At 39.9% G+C, this 19,699-nt stretch overlaps 2 protein-coding genes, 1 long non-coding RNA gene and 1 other non-coding gene across 5 annotated transcripts; 2 read left to right on the plus strand and 2 right to left on the minus strand.

The window, feature by feature from the left end:
* Nucleotides 1-23: 23 nt before the first annotated feature.
* On the minus strand, nucleotides 24-2,363 carry LOC112200081. Its single transcript, XR_002936145.2, has 3 exons — nucleotides 1,709-2,363; nucleotides 738-1,456; nucleotides 24-261 (listed from the first exon to the last, which is right to left on the minus strand). It is a non-coding gene; the product is annotated as an uncharacterized LOC112200081 (long non-coding RNA).
* A 15-nt stretch (nucleotides 2,364-2,378) lies between these two features.
* On the minus strand, nucleotides 2,379-4,354 carry LOC112200540 (putative F-box/LRR-repeat protein 23). 2 transcript variants are annotated; one of them, XM_024341574.2, is made up of 3 exons: nucleotides 4,235-4,354; nucleotides 3,192-3,542; nucleotides 2,379-3,082 (listed from the first exon to the last, which is right to left on the minus strand). In XM_024341574.2, exons 2-3 carry the CDS (start codon nucleotides 3,533-3,535, stop codon nucleotides 2,638-2,640), a joined length of 789 nt encoding a protein of 262 aa, XP_024197342.1. In that variant the 5' UTR covers nucleotides 3,536-3,542; nucleotides 4,235-4,354; the 3' UTR covers nucleotides 2,379-2,637. The 2 variants fall into 2 exon arrangements, with proteins under 2 accessions (XP_024197342.1, XP_024197343.1); XM_024341575.2 differs by having other exon boundaries at nucleotides 2,380-3,082; nucleotides 3,192-3,545.
* A 769-nt stretch (nucleotides 4,355-5,123) lies between these two features.
* LOC112199845 lies at nucleotides 5,124-10,895 on the plus strand. The gene is made up of 11 exons (XR_005809802.1): nucleotides 5,124-5,297; nucleotides 6,589-6,664; nucleotides 6,968-7,063; nucleotides 7,146-7,221; nucleotides 7,318-7,413; nucleotides 7,517-7,590; nucleotides 7,721-7,828; nucleotides 7,938-8,075; nucleotides 9,469-9,574; nucleotides 9,856-10,055; nucleotides 10,439-10,895. It is a non-coding gene; the product is annotated as an uncharacterized LOC112199845 (transcript).
* Nucleotides 10,896-15,052: 4,157 nt separating this feature from the next.
* Nucleotides 15,053-16,181, plus strand: LOC112197197 (protein RNA-directed DNA methylation 3). Its single transcript, XM_040518128.1, has 2 exons — nucleotides 15,053-15,233; nucleotides 15,280-16,181. The coding sequence occupies exons 1-2, from the start codon at nucleotides 15,053-15,055 to the stop codon at nucleotides 15,960-15,962; spliced, it is 864 nt and encodes a 287-aa protein (XP_040374062.1). The 3' UTR covers nucleotides 15,963-16,181.
* The last annotated feature ends 3,518 nt before the right edge of the window (nucleotides 16,182-19,699 follow it).

Below are 19,699 nucleotides of genomic sequence, written 5' to 3' on the forward strand. Positions count from 1 at the left end.
AGATAATGATCAATTGATCACCTCTCGAATCTGTGAGCAAAGAAGAGACCTTCCATTGCAAGATACAACAACTTTTGAGCAGTCGCCATTTCACAGTCCACTGTATTCTAGTTTTAGCAGTACATAATCTGAGAATTAATGGAACAAAGACTGGACTTGTGAGCATAACAGCTGCATCAGAATAATGATGGGACATGATCAAAACCACAGACCTGGCATCATCAACCACTGGCAGCCTCATAAAGTTGTGTTCATAAGCAACTGCAGACATTTCAAGAATTGAATTTATTTATTTATTTCAATTATACTGACTATAACTATAAATTTTTCAGAAGTTTTGATCAAGGTGTCAATCCATAAAAACGGTGTTAAGAGGCAAATAATACATAATAACACACTCGTAGTCGGCCCATCAAAATCAAGTTACTGTCTTCAGACCCTAAAAACTTAAAATCTTTATTCCAGAAATGAGTTATAGAGATATCGATCCCACTATTTTTTTCAAGAGAGAACTACGGGCACAATCACTAAAGCCACACTCCCCATCATTTCAGTGTAGGAAAACCTCTTAACTGATTCTTGTAGCCTGAATTGTCTTTTTTACTTCATTGCACACACTTTACATGTTCAATTGCTTAGCATCATAGCATGTATTCAAAAGTAGATCAATAGGTTATAGCATGTAGACATCAAATAGGTGCTGAAATACTTCAAGGTAGCTATAGATGGAACAATACCTCGAGAGATCAGCTTTTTATTATGCTTGAACATTTTATCATAGGCTCATAGAACTGAATCATGGATCAAAATGAAAACCACCATCCTCGTCTCTTCCCTCATCAACCCAATTTGCACCAAACCATCCCCTGCCTCGACCAAATGACAAAATAGACGCCCTACAGAGATTATACAAGTAAAAACCAAATGGAGAATAGCCAATGGAACCCTGACACAAGAACTTACTAATCTTAGCAGAAGCAAGTGTTGATATCAACTCATCACCCTCTTCGAAACCTTTGCAATCCCTCAGATCCAACTCGACAAGCTCTTTGCAGCCGCGCAGAAATGTAACAAGTTTATCCCAGTAAATGTAAGACTTTCTGAAGCTCGAGTACTTCAGGTTTGGAAACAAGTTCACGATTATCAGTGTCTCAACTTTACCAATGAAGGCATGAAAAATTTGTAATGGATCAAATTCTTGCAGTGACGGTCGATCTGCATTAGAATTTCATCCACAGTGCTAAGCCAGCTGTTCGTATCAGATGCCAACAATGCTTCAAAACTTTAATTCAAGGACATGTTCTCATAATGCATCTGGTCAATAACTTTCTGCAAGTTTCTTCCCAATGACAAGGACTCCAAATTTTTCCACTTTCCAATTAATTCTGGAATCATCCGAGAATGCTTGAAAAGAACTAAATCATCTGGCAAACACAAAGACTTAAGGCCAGGACACCTGCAAATATTGGTACCAGATTAACATAAAAAAAATGCTTGCTGCTTGCTACTTTCAAATTTAGAAAAATAAAGATCAAATTAGTACTGATAACTAAAGCTAACACATCTGAAACATATTTTAATGTTGTTTCAGTAGTGAATCCAGGTAGCTTGAGAACAGTAGCCTTTCCATTGCTACAGTTCACGACAAACTTTAACAAAAGCATCAATGGAGAATCGATCCTTATCTATTTGATAATCCTGCACAAACCTATCGTAAAAGGGACCAAAACCCTTGGGCTAATGTTCAGCGTCAACACTGAAAAGACAAGGTTCAAAGTCTGGGAAAATGAGGCATTGCCAGCATGAAGAGTTGAGGCTTGCTTTGTGCCAGGACTTGCACACAAATGAGACACCAAAGAGTAGCGATTACATTCCAAGTTTTTCGAGCAATTCACCAAGCAGTCATTGTTCAACTCCCATCTTTGTTGATCCATTTAGTACAAGAAAATGAGCCAACTGCAAAGGGAAAACACCACTAATCTGTAGAGAAATAGATCCAACAAATTAGACAACAGGAATGAGTGTAAACTGCAAATGAGAATTTCGTCCTTATAATAAAAGTGGAATCACCAGCAAGAAGTTATTGTAATACCAATTTACTAAGAAAATTGATTAATATCGTCTAATTCCAGTGTACCAAACATACCATAGACTCTAATTTTTCATTTCTGTCTTTGCAAATTCTCTTCATCCTTCATCAGTTAGCTCAACAGTCTTTGTCATTCAATTACCTAAACACCTCTGCCAAAGTGCCAATGTCCTTATTTAATTTTGCAGATCAATACTCCATTAAATATCCAGAGGAAATAAGTCAGATGTGGAATGCTTCCATGGGATAGATGCAAAATGGCCAGAATCACACTAATCCCCTTGAAATAAAATGAAAGTAATCTTCTATTGTCACAGTACACAAAGGATCTGTACTCAAACACACTTTTTGCTCACAAATGTAGTCAGAGATGTCACAGAGAAATATCAAATTGATACATATTGATACATATCCGATGACATAACAGAGGAACCTGTTACATCTTCAATTGCAATACAAAAACAAAATCTAACATCAGTCCTGAGTTATATGTCTCCATCAATTCAATCATGTTCAATTGATAGCTGACAACTGCGTCTACAGAACACTTAATACACAAATGTGCTAATATGAGAAGCAAGCTTAGATATTTCATTGTCAACCTTAAAACCTACACAATCTCTCATATCCAAAAGCACTAGCTCTTTGCACCTCAGCAGTAAGCTGATGAGATCTTTTTGATCAATGTCACACTTCCTAAAGCTCAAGTACTTTATTTTAGGCAGCAAGGTGGCAATCGAGAATGTCCCATATTTACATAGCTGGGAATTCGACACGCGCAAATCTACAACATTCTTGCAGTGAATGCTGATCTGTACCAGGAGTGCAACATGATTAAATCTCTGGTTGCGGTAGCGGTGGCAGCTGCTTTCCAATGACAAAGTCTCCAAATTTGTACAATTCGTAATCAGTTCCTGAACTGCGAGGGAGTACTTTGAAAGGATTGAGAACTTGCAGTCACACGATAGAGACAAAAACTTAAGTCCAGGACAGCTGCAACCGACAGTAGTATACCATGAAGTATTTGTGGGGGAAATGGAAACTTACTTCATGGAAAGATGCAATCTACAAAGAATACATGTCTGGTTCGGAGAAAACTTACACATCTGAAACAGACGTAAGAACTTCTTCTGTGGAGTTTTGAGGTAGCTTAAGAACAGTAGGAAGTCCGTTGCTGCGCTTGATGACAACCTTTATAATACCGCCGATTGAGAAACGACCGCTGTCAATTTGATATTCATGCATGAATCTGTCATAGAAAGCACCAAAACTCTGAGGTTTGGACTCATTGTCCGCAGAGGAAGCATCATATTTGATATTCTCATCTTCGTCAACAGCATTATGATCAATGTCTGGAAAAATGAGAGATTGCCAGCATGATGGATTGTGGCTTGCTCTATGCCATGACTTGCACACGAATGGGACATCATAGAGCAGTTCCTCCATTCCAAGTCTTCTAAACACATTTAGTAAACAGTCAGGGTTTAACTCGTCCCATCGTCGTTGTGTATCCATTTGTAAAAGAAATGAAATGCAGAGATAAAGCCATCAACACACACCACCTAAGTGTACAAACAAACACACTTCTTGCTGTTTGTGTATATTATGCACATCAATATACAGTACACACATATATTTTACAGATAAAGTGCGCCCCTAATCTGACAAAAATCGAAAAGAATACTAGGACGAACCTCATCAATCAGATTAAGACTCCAGAATCGATCAAATACACTGCATTTTAACACACATTACTATATTTTGCTGAAGATTCTGCATCCCTTCTAACTATGATGCAGGTCTACCCAGAAATCAGAAAGCAAAACTGAATGTACTAGAAAACCAAAAACAACAAATTCGAACCATTTAGTAAATCAATTTGACACTCCAATCCCGTTTTCAGTCAATGAACAGTAACATAGCTCAATAAATGAAAGCTTTCAAGTTTCAAGTAACAGCATCAGCAGAATATCATACAAACCAATAGAGTGTTCAAAAATGAAAGCTTTGCGAAGCTTGAAGCCATAAAAGCCTCAATAAACCCCTACAAAAATCCCCGAAATGAAATCCAAAATAGAAAAAACAATGTCGCATATTCGATTCCAAATACGAAAAAAACAAAAAAAAGCCGGGAACTACTCTAACCTGAGTCTGAAACTTTAGAAGGTAAAACTGGCGACCGATATGAAGCCCTGAAGATTTCCGCAATCACACTGAGAGAATGCTGTTTTTTTTTTGGACAAAAGTGATCAATCATGCTGCCCCACAGCTAGCCCAATGGGCTGAAAGTAGAAATATACCACCAATCTGTTGGACATGCCCAAACAGACAAAAAATTAAGAGGGGTGAAATTTGCACACCCCTAATTGCAAATGGCACACCCTTTTAATTTTTTAATATTATTTCATCTCACAATTTTTGTCACTTCCTAAAATACTCTAAAATCAGATTTTTTTTTTTTTTTCTTCCTCTCTGGGTCCTCTCTGTCTCTCTCTCTCTCTCTTCCAAAACCACGACCATCTTCTGTCTTTCTTCACCATGTACAGCCTCCTCACACTCCCTCACCACCTCCCCCAGCCGCCATAAACCTGTCAAGGCTGCAGCCTGATTGCTCCGGTAAGCCGCATTGGCCGGCGACAAAGCAATTGCCCAATCATAAAAGCTCAAAGCCTCTGCAAAATTGCCTCTTTTGTAGTGCTAATTCCCAGCTCTCCACCTCTTCTGGATCCACACTCCCCATTCCTCTCTTCAACTCTCCGCCGTCGCTTGTTCTGGAGCTCACGGCCTCCGCCGCACCGACACTCTTGGCCGCCGCGCCGCCCCACATTATGCTCTCGTGACCGTAACAGCCCGTCCCGAAGCCCAAAAGGTCGGTTCTAGAGCTCCAATTCGTAAGCATACCCGCCTTGAGGATTTTGCCAGGTGGGCATATGTTCCCGATGGTCAGAACATTCGATCTCGGCGACGAGTTCACGGTGGAGGAGCTCTGACCCTAATAAATTAACGGCTGGCCAGAGCCGGAATTGGATCTCGTATGACCTGTTTTGGAGCTATTCCGGGTATTTGTAGGACTGCTCTTGCTGGACCCGGAGAGCTCGCCGGAGTGATTGTTGTTGTTGTTGGGCCTCGAACCAGACCTCTTCACATTAACCGCACCGATCCGGACGAACTGAAGCTGCTGCTGATGGTTTTACAGAGACTCAGCAATGTGAGCCAGCGAGGCCACTCCAAGAGCAACAATGAGTGCAAGCAGAGACGGACAAACACAAACCCAGAAGAAGAAGAGGCAGAGGCGAGAGAGAGAAGGAGTCGAGTGCAAATAGAGGATTCGAGGTGTCCAAATCAACTTTCCTGGTACACTACCGGTGATCAGAGTCTGGTCCTATTTGTCGGAGTCCGAAGAGGAAACCGGTGTCGTCCGCGTCGACGTTTTGGTCTGGATTTTTCCGACTCTGAAGCTCCGAGCCCAAAAGGAGAAGAAAGAGAAGAAGAAACGAAAAAAAAAAAAAAATCTGATTTTAGGGTATTTTAGGAAGTGTCAAAAATTGTGAGATGAAATAATATTAAAAAATTAAAAGGGTGTGCCATTTGTAATTAGGGGTGTGCAAATTTCACCCCCAAAAATTAAAAAGGAAAATTAATTTCCTCCTGAGCTCTAAGGCCTCGTTTGGTTCGCGGAAAGTAAGCATCAGGAAATGAAAGTTGTTCATTTCTTGTGTTTGGGATGCAAAAGGAAATGAAATACTTTCCTGAAGTAAAGGAAAATAGGGAGGAAAATGGTTTCTTCCAAAGAGCCAGTATCAGAAAACTAATCCTTACAACAATTAAAACTAAAGCATAGGCCCAATCAGAGACCCAACCTACTATTGAAACCCTAACTATTACCGTCCAAACTGCGGCGCCGCCAGCCACAAACGTTTGCCGAAGTAAACCCGTAAGCTGAACAACCAGAAAATCGGTATTGGTAAACCGATGCCATCCAACTCCCAATACACTAATCAAAAGATAAACAACAACCAAGGGGATAAAATCCCTCACAACAACATTCATTCCTCCACCATCAACACGTGCTGTTGCTCCTGAAGTTGACGGTGTTTATAGAAGTATAGAACTACAGAATGCATCCGAAACGACGCCGCTTTGCACGTGTGAAGTAAAAAAAAAACAGGACAAAAGCAAAGCGACGTCGGTTTGGTTTTTACAGTGATAAGGACTTTTTAATATTTTTCGGTAAAACCATGATAACCGAAATTTCAGTTCTCTTTCTCTCCAACTCTCCTTTGAACCACAATCAGATCCCCTCTCTCTCTCTCTCTCTCTCTCTCTCACCCTCATGGATTCGCTCGCACGATTCGTCTGCTTCTATCTGCTCACAGTTTCCTCCTTCTTCTTCTTCTCGCAAGCTAGGGTTCGTCTCTTTCTGTGTATCTGTATATGTATATCTATCGATGTGATGTTGTTGTTGTTGTTGTCTGAGAATTGGTTCGATTTTGATCCAGGCCCAAGGTACTGCTTCCGTCTTCTTTATCGATAGCCCCCACTCATCAATTTCTTCGCAGCAACGATGTCGTCAAGGTAATCATTCCACCCGCTGATGCCGTTGCTTCTCATCTACCTGTTTGTTTTCGCCAATTTTGATTCTTTTCATGGAATTTCCACTTAATGCACCTGTTAAGCTACATAGGATTAGAACCAAGCTGAATCTCTTACAAATTCAATCGTATTCATCGACTTGTTTCCGATTTTGCTCCTAATTGGGACTGTTTGAGCATTTGATGTGTTTATTTCATGTTGCAAGAAGTAGTTTTTTCGCAATCTTTATGTAGATATTAGTGTTCTTAGTTTGTTTGCTAAGATTAGATGCTTTTACTTTCACAGCCTGACTCAATGTCGCTACCAGAAGTCAGTGCCGCCGTGTCTGTCTTGCTTGGATTTGCACCGCCTGCTTCACTCTCAGCTGCTGGTTCATCTAAGGTGCTTTAACTCCTTCTCTAGTTGCTTATCGTAACCTTACTCCAAGGTCTAACTCGTGATATTTTCTTATTGTTTTTGGTAGTTAAATGAGGTTCTTGTGCCCAATCCATTTAATAGACCTCACGCTGTTTTCGTGCTGGAAGTCAGAGGAATTGCTGGTATTTACACTTAGGCCTATTAACCTGACTCTATTGGTCTGCTATGTTGTTTTATGTTGTACACTCAATAACTAGATGGATGTCTTATACATGCAGATCCTACTCTTGTTGTCAAACAAAATTCCATGCTTAAAAGTGCTTATGAAACCAAGATTGACCTTGGCTTGAAGAAAGCTGAGATTAAGCTTCCTGGTATGTGATCCTTTTCTAGATTTATAATTGGCAAACAAATCGTAGACATTACCATTCCTCATCTGGAATTACATGAGTTTGTTCTCAATGTGTATTACTGCAGATGAAAGTGAAGTATCTGTGTTTTCTTTGGATGAGCAATCGGCAGACTATAATGACAATGAAATCAGCAATTTTGTAAGTCATGCATCGAGTTTTTCTTCATTGTCTCGTTTGTCCATTTTGTCCATCTCTTCCATAACCTCAGTTTTCTCCTGTTTACATGAAAATGAACTTATTCTTCCACTTTAATTTAATTTGCTTTTAGGCCTCTTGGATGGGCGGATCATATGTTCCTGATACATTGGAAGCGCTAAACGGAGAGTTGGCCATCCCCTTGGCCAATGGTGATCAGTTGAAGCTTCATATGTCCAAGGTACTTTTAGCAGTCAGTATCATATGGTCTAGTGTTTGATTATATCTACGTACATATGCCAATCAACTTGACCTCCTATATTGGAGGGTTGAATTTTATATGTATACAGGAAGCAGACAGGAAATTCATTACTAGCCTTTTGGGGCTCATCCGCAATTTTAGAAGGGCAATGGAGTTGCATGAAGATTTGTTGCATAGTATCCACAGTCCAGCTGAGCTATTAACAGGCAGTTTTGATGGCATCAAGGTGTTGCTTTCTTTTATTGTTTATTTATTGTAACTTCAAAGTTTAGAACGCATGATAGCAAATGTTCTGCAAAGTGCTTGTTGGTAGAAGTGAAACTTATATACTTTATCGCTTAGTAGTTTAAGAGTTTAGATAAGGACAATGTTATTTGAGACCTGCGTGAATTATGTCGAAGTATTAAGTGACTAGGGTGCTGTTGTTGTGTGCATATGTATATATATAGTTATCGTGGGGATCATAACATAAGGAAGTACAACCCGGCATTAGCCCCATTGTCTTTAAATCCGATAATAATTATACAAGGGAGTACTTTTTAACCATCATTAACAACTCCCCCACCCGCAGCTAGATTAGTCAGAAGAAAACAAATAGGAGCACATCACGATAAAGATCAATAGCAATCCGCTAGCCAACTTCTGAAGCGAGAATTATGATCAGCAGAGCAGATGTTCTAGCTTGGATGTTTCCTGTTTGCTTAAATTTCTGAATAATTTGGAATTTACATCATCTTTATCTATTGCCACTTAGCATGCCTGAAACTTCATCAAGTTGAGTTAAGGTCCTTGAAAAGACATTCCAGAGAGTATTGATTTTTTATCTTTAGCTTCAAGTAATGGTGGGGATTGAAGAAGGTATAGATTTTGTGAGGATTAATGTATAGGCGAGTGTCCTTTGCAGACACCTCTTTTGTGTTGTTATAGAATATTAACTCTGATGTTTCAAGTATAACTGTATAAGTATGTATGTCATTTCCTCGTTTCCATATTCTGGATTTCCATCATCTGCATGTCAGGGTGCTTTTTTTTTTTTTTTTGGAGCAATAGTCAGGGTGCTTTATTCTCTGTCTCTTTTAGCTTGAAACTGTTTCCCACAAGTTTTTGGACAGGATGAGAAATATAGGAACCTTGAGGCTCTGAGATTCTTGTTTTACTCATTTTAGCATGCTAAAGATTAAGTCGCCCCATTTTCAACCCTATCACATGATATGGAAGTAGGTGGGATGCTCAAGATTGAGTTAATACTCATGGTATTATCAGGAGGAGGCATCTCTCCATTGGTCTCTTATTTTGCAAAACAGAGGCTCAGAGTACTGATAGTCTTTTTCTCCATATTTTACTTGTCTTTGGTGCATGTGCAGACATGAGCAGACACTCGCACACACTTGCATCATAAGTATATGCACTTTCCATTTTCTTTATTTTATTTGGATAGGGCATGTGTTAGAGAGAATAATGCAGTGACTACAATATACTTGTAATGAGAATGTTTAGGAAACATTCTCATTACAAGTATATTGTAGTCACTGCATTATTCTCTCTAACAGCATGTTTTAGTGTATTTTCTTATGACTACTATTTCATAGCTTGATAAATAGTTTATAACATTATGATAGGTTTTAGAAGAGCAGTATGGATCTGACGGTGTTGCTCAACATGGAATGGAAGTGCTAGTTGCTGTAATGACTAAGATATTTGATTTACTCGAACATGCATACAAAGGTAATATACATTTTTATTTTGGGTAGGTATTGTCTGATCTTATGCTTTCTGGCGTTATGATTTTTAGATTTTCCTATGCCTGGGAAAGAAAAGTCTTCACTCTTGATGTACGTAACAGTCTTCACTTATTAAAATTTGTCCAACTATTGCTTCTCGAAGTTAAAATTTCTTTGTACTGTATATTGAATATTGTCGAGTAACTATATTTTCTTTCTTTAATATATTAGTTGAAGCTTTTCTCCTTTGTCATTGAATTTGACAGTAAATTGACAATTTGGCAGGTCAAATTGTTGGAGCTATCCTCTTTGATGGAGTAGCACCTGTTGATTCGTTGAATGTGGTGTTTACCAGTCGACCATCTGCTCGTTGGCTGGCAGAAACAAAGACCCCAACAAATACAACTGTTGTGGAAGTGCTATTGGTCAGGAAAACAATTGCTTGGATCACAGGAATTATCCTTCTCATTGCAACTCTCTTGGGGGTAAGTTATAGTAACAGCCAAAGAAGACAAAGGGAAAATAAGAATGAGTATAATGGTCATGGATCATTTTGTATATCATACTTGACTTGACTTGCGTCAATAAAAATGCAAAAGTAAGGCGAAAATTCTCATACTGATTCTACTGGAAGCATCTTTATTGACTTAATAGATGTAAGGATTTGCTGTTAGGTAAAAATTGAGAAGTTCAGATCTTTGTCAAATCAATATAATCAAATATCTTTTGTACACTAGGCTGTAAGGTTGATATTTGGATTTTCAATATGTTCATAACTGATCCTGTATTTTAAATAAGAGTATTAATGTTTGGCTGTTGGGAATGAAATGCAGTTAACTAGTGGTTAAGGATTTTTGCTTTTGTGTAGGTACACTTCCTTCTGAATATGCCAATCACCAGGGATACGTTACTGTACTCTAATGTCAAGCTGGACTAGGCATGAAAGGAGATATTAATCCATGGGCGTTTGTGGCAGAAGAGGCCAAGGTTGCCACTGTACCTAATATGATGTTTTCTTATAGAAGTCTTCAGATATGTATCCTGTTAACATTGTTGCTGGGATGCTTCGATTCCATGATATTGAACAGGTTTCTCTAGCTAATCAGAGGGTCTCATTTATGCATTAGTGGCGTGAATTGGGAAATGGGTTCATGGAACGGTTACTCAGTTATCATCACAGGGTTTCTTTTATGTAAAGCATGCTTTGGGCTACGGCACTAGGAATTTTGAGAAGATTCAACTCAAATGTATTTGGTGGACTTAAATCTAGATTTGGACGTATTGTATCTATCTCGGTTCTTAATAAACACACTGATTCAATATTATGATGATGATTTTCTGCCCTTTGCTGCCCCTCATGTTCTTAAAGCTGCCCTCCCACTTTCTGAATCAAACAGGGAACAAGAATTTACTTCCGACTTCTGGAAGTTTGAACGGTAATGAGAATTTCCAGTGGTGGAAAATGTATGTGCCCGCGCGCTGAAATGATAATGAGAAGATTGAATGTCACTCAGAAACAAAGGCAAATAAAGCCCTACTTCTCACTTGAGGGTCAAATCGAGTGTACTACTTATCTTAGCAAGTTAGCATGCATCATTTAATCTCTAATCATCACATTAATCGAATTATATGGTGCAAGAATAAAAATTTATTAACAATTACTTAAAACGCTATCCACTTGTAATCATAAAACTTTCTATAAAGCTCAGCCTCATCACTGTATTGGGAAGACTCTTTAAGACTCAACGAACAAATAACCATAACGTTCATGCAGGAGAAGCTCCACCATAGATCGAAGAGCAAAGGATGTATACGTCTCATGCCTGAGAGGGTTTCCAACTTGTGCATTTGAAATTGAAATGCTGATGTGCCATTTAAAATTTTTAATGGCGTTTCGATTTCCTATGAAGGGCTCAAATTCAAAAGGCTGAAACTAGTTAAAAGAGGATCCATTGATTTCCATTTGAAACCGATTTTCTACAATGAAGTATGAATTAAATTCGCTGAGATTCATTGCAACTAAATTTGTTGACCATTGATCAATGAATTAATTATATTTTACTACCACTACCATAAATGTAATATTTTCGTTGACGTACCCTAACAATTAAACAAGTGTTTTTTACTTCAACAGTGTCTGAACTCTTCGAGGACTTTTGAAATGATACCTGAACTTTCAAAGTTATCAATGTGATACCTGAACTCATTTTTTCATATCAACGTCGTACCTGCGGTCGATTTCCGTCACAGAACAGTTAATTATGACCACGTGCCTAGCACGTGAGGCACTTAATGAGGTTAAAAGACTAATTTACCCTCAAAAGTATATACTTCAACAGTGTCTGAACTCTTCGAGGACTTTTGAAATGATACCTGAACTTTCAAAGTTATCAATGTGATACCTGAACTCATTTTTTTGTATCAACGTCGTACATGCGGTCGATTTCCGTCACAGAACCGTTAACTATGACCACGTGCCCAGCACGTGAGACACAAAATAAGGGTAAAAATGACCTTTCCCACTTCCTTTAGTTCTTCACGTGTCCCGTCGTACCTTCAGTTCTTCTTCTCCATTTCTATTTCCTTTTTCATCTGCAAAATGCAATTAGATGGGTTGATGACATTTCCTAGCAAAATGCAAAACCCAAAGCAAAACTTGAATCCAATTCTCTGATGGACGGACACCGCTGGGGACTCTATCTCGTCGGAGTTCTCCAAGCACAACTTGCTCAACGGTTTTGCTTCTCTGAATTTATTGCAGGCCGGAGCGGTGTAGACGGTTTCAAGACTCTTGGCCTCCAGATTTGAGACTTGGAATTTATCTGAGATTTCAGACAAAGGGATCAGAGAGAGAGACAGAGAGACAGAGAGAGAGAATATGGCCGGCGGCAATCCAGACCTTCTTGTGCAGCTTGCCAGAGATATGACGGAGGCGGGCCACGCCGTCGTGGCACTCAGCTTCCTCACCGCAACTAACATCATAGCATAAGTTCATGAATTTCAAAAATAGTCCGTGTCTTTGTAATTGAATCAAAATCTGCAAAAGTGAAGGAGACTGAGAGTCTCTCTCTTTCTCTCTCTGCAACTCTCTTTCTCTCTCTCTCAACAACGGCGAAAAGGCGAAGGATGGTGATGATGGGAGAAAACCCAAAACTGATTTTTCCGCAACTGTGTGTCTGTATATAACTATATTTATCTGTGTATGATTTATCGAACAATGGGACAATGATCATTTCACTGATTCCAGCTTCTAATCAATTTGTCCAAAAAAGAACCGGCCTTTGGTTATTTGCGGCTATAATATCAGTACTTAGTGGGAGCATCGGACGAGGTACTCCGATGAGGCAATCGGCAACGGTTGGGGCGGGTGAGGAACAATCTGAGGGTTTTACGGCGACGGAAGTGGATGACGAGGCTAGCAGATGGGCTGTACATAGGGCTTCAGGCGATGACGGGGCATTGAGTGGCGAGGAGCTTGAATTTTTGCAAGGTAGCCATATGGATCTAGCTGAGTTCAATGTGGTTGTAGTCAAGTAGTGCTTGGAAAGGGTTGGGCGGTTGAGAGAGAAGGTGAGATCTGATTTGCGGCCATGGCTTCCAATCGGAGAGGACAAATCAAAGGGAAGAAGACGTCGAAAAAGAAAAACAAGAAAGAAAAAAAGAAAGAAAGAAAGAAAAAAAAATAAAAAAACAATACTTTTGAGGGTAAATTAGTCTTTTAACCTCATTAAGTGCCTCACGTGTTGGGCACGTGGTCATAGTTAACGGTTTTGTGACGGAAATCGACCGCAGGTACGACGTTGATATGAAAAAATGAGTCCAGGTATCACATTGATAATTTTGAAAGTTCAGGTATCATTTCAAAAGTTCTCGAAGAGTTCAGACACTGTTGAACTAAAAAACCCCATGAAGAACTAAAGGAAGTGGGAAATGTCATTTTTACCCTTTTTTTGTGCTTCACGTGCTGGGCACGTGGTCATAGTTAACGGTTCTGTGACTGAAATCGACCGCAGGTACGACGTTGATACGAAAAAATGAGTTCAGGTATCACATTGATAACTTTAAAAGTTCAGGTATCATTTCAAAAGTCCTCGAAGAGTTCAGACACAACCCTTTACCAATTGCCAATGAGAATAGGTCATGAACCTGGTGGGTCGTTCATTGCGCCCAAAAGAGGTGTTGGGATTTATATAGAAACAATGGCGTACGTGGCTTTCTCAAAACTCGGGGATAAATTATCCATCCGGGATAGTGGTGATGGCTATATATGTTGTCTTTCAGTACTCTAGCTACTATGGAAGAGAATTATAATCATGATGTTGAGTACTGTTGCAACCCCATGGAACATAGCCGGCATCTCAGCACTGTGAGGCCCTGATCGCATGTCCTCCTCCATGTTTACATAAAATCGCACTATAATTCTAATTTGCATCTTCAACTTGGTTGTTTCATCAAACCCAAACCATCCCTTTCCAATTCTTAATCGACCGATCAACCCAAATGATCATCCCCGGCCTTCAATATAACAAGCTACCCAGATGAGAGAACAGTGTCAATGCCTTTGCTGCATGTGGAGAGAAGAGACCATGAAACCCTAGCTAGTCCTTTTACACACATAAGCTAGCCCTAATACGTGTTTATGATATATAATGCAGGGCGGTTTGTGATCTCAGTTTAGAACTTAATTACGCTAAGTTGTGGTAATGGGAACTAAATTGTTGATAAGTGGGAGACTTATTGATAAGTGTGATCAATCTACCATGAAAATCACAAATATATATATTTTATTTAATTCATTGAGAGAGAGAGAGAGAGAGAGAGAGAGAGAGAGAGATGAAGTTATTTCTGGTGCAAGATATATGAGAGGGTATAGTAAATGTTTGGTTGCAGCATTAATGGTACCGTAAGTAACAAATGAATGAAATCACATTCACATTATTAGAAGCTAGCAAATTAAGACCCAGAATAAGTGAACAAAGTATCCCTGATCGAGTTTTCACTTTACAAATTTCTAGCTCGAACTTGGAAATTGTTGCTGCAAATGCAATGAGTTGACCCTAGCTAGCTCCTTATGTATCCTACAAGCGAAAAGTGTGGGGAAAGAAGAAGAGGCTAGCTGGGAGATAAGATTCAGGCATATAATTTATATATGCAGACTGCAGAGTCATCAAGAAACCCAAATCGAATGGACAAGAAGAAGAAGAGGGCCTCTATGTTTGAGTTGGAGGGTGAAGGGCAGTTGGAGACATAACTAAATTTATTACCTGCTGCCCCAATGGCAGATGAGATTCATTTACTCCATTCAAGCGTGACAGTTGGGTCAATATTATTGTACCTAGTAGTGGACCTCGATCTCCTTCAATCCACTTTTAACCTATTAAATTAATCTAACCTGCCTCTTACTCGTTCCAATATATAAACCCTAACCTCATTGCACTAGCTTTTGCACTGAAACTAGTGAGCTCTGCTCTGATAATTAACAATGAGGGTCAACATTTCAGCTGGCTGTGTTGTGGTGGCTCTCCTGTGTGTGTTTCTTGTGAGCGATTCGGCTGTGGGTGATGAAGATCCTAAGGTTAAGGACGATAAACACTTGTTTTTTAAGCGCCCAGTCCCGCATTTTGTTAAGGGAGGAGGCCTAGGTGGAGGCATTGGTGGAGGAGGTGGCCTAGGGTATGGCCGTATGGGATTTATAGGAAGGGGTTTAAGCATGGAAGATTTCCTCGAGGTGGACTTGGCGGCGGTCTAGGAGGTGGGTTAGGAGGTGGCGGTGGCCTTGGAGGAGGGGGTGGTCTAGGGGGAGGTGCAGGAGGCGGTTTAGGCGGTGGAGGTGGACTTGGACATGGTGGGTTGGGAGGCGGTGGAGGTCTAGGTGGAGGTGCAGGAGGCGGTTTAGGCGGTGGAGGTGGACTTGGACATGGTGGGGGTCTAGGTGGCGGAGGTGGACTTGGCCACGGTGGGGGTCTAGGTGGCGGAGGTGGACTTGGACATGGTGGGGGTCTAGGTGGAGGAGGTGGACTTGGCCACCGTGGCGGTGCTGGGGCCTTGGCGGTGGAGCTGGAGGAGGTGGTGGCCTTGGCGGTGGAGCTGGAGGAGGTGGTGGACTTGGAGGTGGAGGTGGAGCGGGAGGTGGTGCAGGTGGAGGCTTTGGCGGTGGTGTAGGTGGCGGGGCTGGAGGAGGTGTTGGAGGTGGTGCTGGTGGAGGGGGTGGGTTTGGGGGTGGTGGAGGAGTTGGTGCTGGAGCCGGTGCTGGAGGAGGGTTTGGAGCTGGTGGTGGAGTAGGGGGCGGAGGAGGTGGTGGGTTTGGTGGAGGTGGCGGAGGTGGTTTTGGTGCTGGTGGTGGGGCTGGCTTCGGTGGTGGAGCTGGATTCGGAGGTGGCGGCGGTCACTAGCTAATTAACGCACGAGTTTCTGCTGCAACTGCAGAAAGGAATGAATTAATTTACTGCTGATTAACTACGTTAGCTATGTTCCTTATTTTGGAGTTTTATTCTTCTTTCCTCTTTAATCCTGCAATTTCTAGCTCAATCTAAGAATGTCTTCTTCAATCTTCATGCAAACGAAGAGAAAAGTGTATTCTTTGTGCATGGGAAGCATTTTGTTATTTTACATATAATTTCCCCCTTATCTAGCACTGTCAATTTATTTTAAACTGAAGTTAAGTGTTCATTTATGGTGGCATGATCAATATCGTAAAAATGTCTCATGTGGCAAACTTCCATTATCGTAACTAGCAATGCATGATTAGAATCTAGTTTGGTTTGCTCAAAAGATGGAGAAATTTTTAGGTGCTACCGTCAAACCAGCTAGAATGGCCCGTTGGTCTGACGCTCCAGTAATGTTTTGACACGTGAACTTAATAAATATTTAATTAACTTATCTATACTATTATTAAGAGAAGAGATTTTGCTCTTCAAAACTGAATTTTATTTACCAATTTAATCTTTTTATATTAAAAAACTATGAAATGTAATTAATCAATAGGAATAATATAGTAAATTGTAATATAGAAAACAAAAGAATAAAAAAAATAGCAGAAAATGTGGTAGTTGTACGAAAAGTTTTCTCACTACCTTTAACTTTTCTACACACATAGTAGGTGGGCCCTGCTAGTAATATTTGTAGAAAGACAGTTTTAGACTTTCTCTCTCTGCTTTGTTTATCGTCATCTTCCAACTTCCAGATCTTTATTCCCTTTTCAACACCAGGTCGAGATCAATATCTAGTTCTCCTCAAAATCATCTTGAAACAGTCATAAATTTAGCAATGGCTGTTGTGACCAACAACACCGAAATCTATTCTTTACGGGATTCGTACCAATACCTCGCATGAGATCGACGATAAATTGTCAAATATAACTCCAGAAGTTGATCCAATATAGAAATTAACAATAGGGATATACGAGTGTTGATTGGTATTTGATAAACAAACAAGAATCCAATCAATAAGATTTAAATTCATTCACCTGTAGATGTCAAGTTTCACCAAATCCAGTTTAATTATATTGTTTAAAGCCTTAACTCCAAAGCTGTGCATCCAATTCCAATTGGTCAAAGAACCAGATTCCAATTGCTTCCACCAAATTTGCAAAAGAAACCTGAATTAATGGATAAGCAAGATGAGGATATGCATCACAGTAGCCATTGACAGAAAACCCAGATCTATGATAACGAAGAGCCAAAAGGGTCATTTCACAAAAGAACTGAAAAACTGACTTCTATTTGTGTAATGCAAAAGTCCACGTGTCAAAACATTACTGGGGCGTCAGACCAGCTGGCAATCCTAGCTGGTTTGACGGTAGCACTTAAAATTTTCTCAAAAAGATGACGTTTATATCACCGCATTAAAGGAATAAGACACTTAAATGAGTAGGGAAATACCCACTCAAGTTAGCAAATTTTTATCCCCCGGTCTAACGTTGTTACCTTAATCTTTTAGGTCATCATCTCAATGTGATCGAGTTGGTGGTGTACAAAAACTCGATAAAAATAGAGCAAAATGTTAGTGTCAAAAATATTATTAATACTCAAAATTGCCATCCATTATTATTATTATTAATTTTAGGAGAACGGAATGAGGTTCTATTAATATAACAACCTCTCTCGGCAAAGTTAGAGGAATTCGAAAATTCCTCATAACACCCCCACACCTATCCAACCCTAAATCAGAGCAACCAACTTGACAAGTATTGACGCCTAAGACCTTCATTGGTGTACATTGCCACTCATCAAACAACAAACAGCAACAATCAAAGACAATATAGGGTAAATGTTGAGCATAACTCAATTTTTCAAAAAAAATATATATAAAAAAGCCATGCCACTCTCCACTAGCCCATACCAAATCAAGCAAAGGAAAAAGGTTACCGTAGCCAGGCTACAAGGCTGCAGCCCAGCCAGACAAAGGCCCACGACCCATAACCCATCTCCCTCCCTTCTTCCTTCATAGAGATCAGGTTGGAGCCACCAGGGGGTGGTGCTCCGTCACTTCTCCGGCAACCGCCCTTGGGTCTCCACCATCGTCGTGATCTGCAAAGAAACTCTTGATCGACCTGACCCACAACACAAAAGGTCCCCGCTGCTTCTCTACAACCCGACTGCGACTTTCACCTTAGAATCTCTGCCATATCCACCATCAACCACTTTTGGGAAGCACCGATCAAGAACCTTTAAGCTGCCTCTAGAAGCCTCGCTGACCAACATGACTACCTTGAACCAATCCTCACAATGATCAAAAGACACCTCCAGCACCGATCGCAACTCTCACCACACCTGCACTGTCGCCTTTCCTGTCACCTCGCCTCCCTCTCGCTGGAGCCCTGCCGGTGCTTGATCTAGGGAATGCAAGTTCACCGCCGCCAACGTACGAAACCCTAGGTTTCTGCCAAGGTCACTCCGAAAAGCTTGGAGGCCTCAAGTTTCGAAAAGTTTACTTTTGCCATCCATTATTAAAAAGGGAGCTTCTATTCATACCTCCAAAATTGGCATTTGGACCTCCCCACTTAATAGATCTCCAACTTACTTTTACAAATAACCAATTTGCTATCTATACCTCTCTAATTTTCCCACAATATGCTCATCGTCCAATAAAATCAATAAAAGACCTTCTATTTTTCAGGTTTTATTCATACCTCCAAATTACTCAATGTAAAAGACCATTTTATGTTATTGTGTTCTTCTTCATCATTACCTCATCTACTTCTTCTTGCTTTCTCATTTACTCTGTTAGTGACATTTCCATTGTGGAAACAAGTAAAAAGAAAGAAAATGAGATTCATATATGTACAATCGTTGTTAAACTAAACAAAAGCAAGATGGAAGCCGGAGTGAAAAACCAATCAACAGCTAGATGAATGAGTACAACTCCCCAGCCTCCATAAGATTTGCTAGTGGCATCCTTCTTTGTTGGAATATATGGATATGGCATAAGTGAGTTGTTTACACAGTTAGATTAAAACACCATAGCATTACATGTCCCTCTAATATAGATATAAATGAACTGAGACATATTATGATTGACATTTGATATTAGAGTGATATTACAGTCATTTTTCAGTGAGATTTCATAGAAGATTCATCATTTTGTTAATTTCCTTGTCAGTAATCATCTTTTACATATACCTCTGTTTTCTATTGTGGTATAACCGCTAGGATGATAGGTTCCTCTTATTGCTGAGATTCCAAGCCAGGTATCTGACCAAATGTCAATCATACCCTAACCTATCGAAAGAGTTGTGAAATCTCTACTATGCTAGCTTCTCTAAGTTGCGGTCCTAACTTATGAACATGTACATGTGAGCGGAAATTAAAAAAAAACAAGTAAAGAGCTACTAACTAAAACAAGCAAACCAAATCGATGTTGGGTGCAAAATGTAAGATCAAAGGTTAACCAAAGACCAAGGCTATATTGAATGGTGGTTAGTGCATTCAACATGGTTTTAAAAATATATATATATATATATATATATATATAAACTCTTTTTTCCCTCTTTTGTGTCTTTATTGGTAATTTAATATCAGTTGACAAAGTTAACTATTACTTGAAAAAAGAGATAGGTGCAAACGCCAATTTTGAAGGTATGCATAGAAGCTCCCTATTAAAAATAGGGTCCTTGACCCAAAGCCCCAAA

Source organism: Rosa chinensis, chromosome 4 (assembly GCF_002994745.2).
Source record: "Rosa chinensis cultivar Old Blush chromosome 4, RchiOBHm-V2, whole genome shotgun sequence".
Lineage (NCBI taxonomy): Eukaryota > Viridiplantae > Streptophyta > Magnoliopsida > Rosales > Rosaceae > Rosa > Rosa chinensis.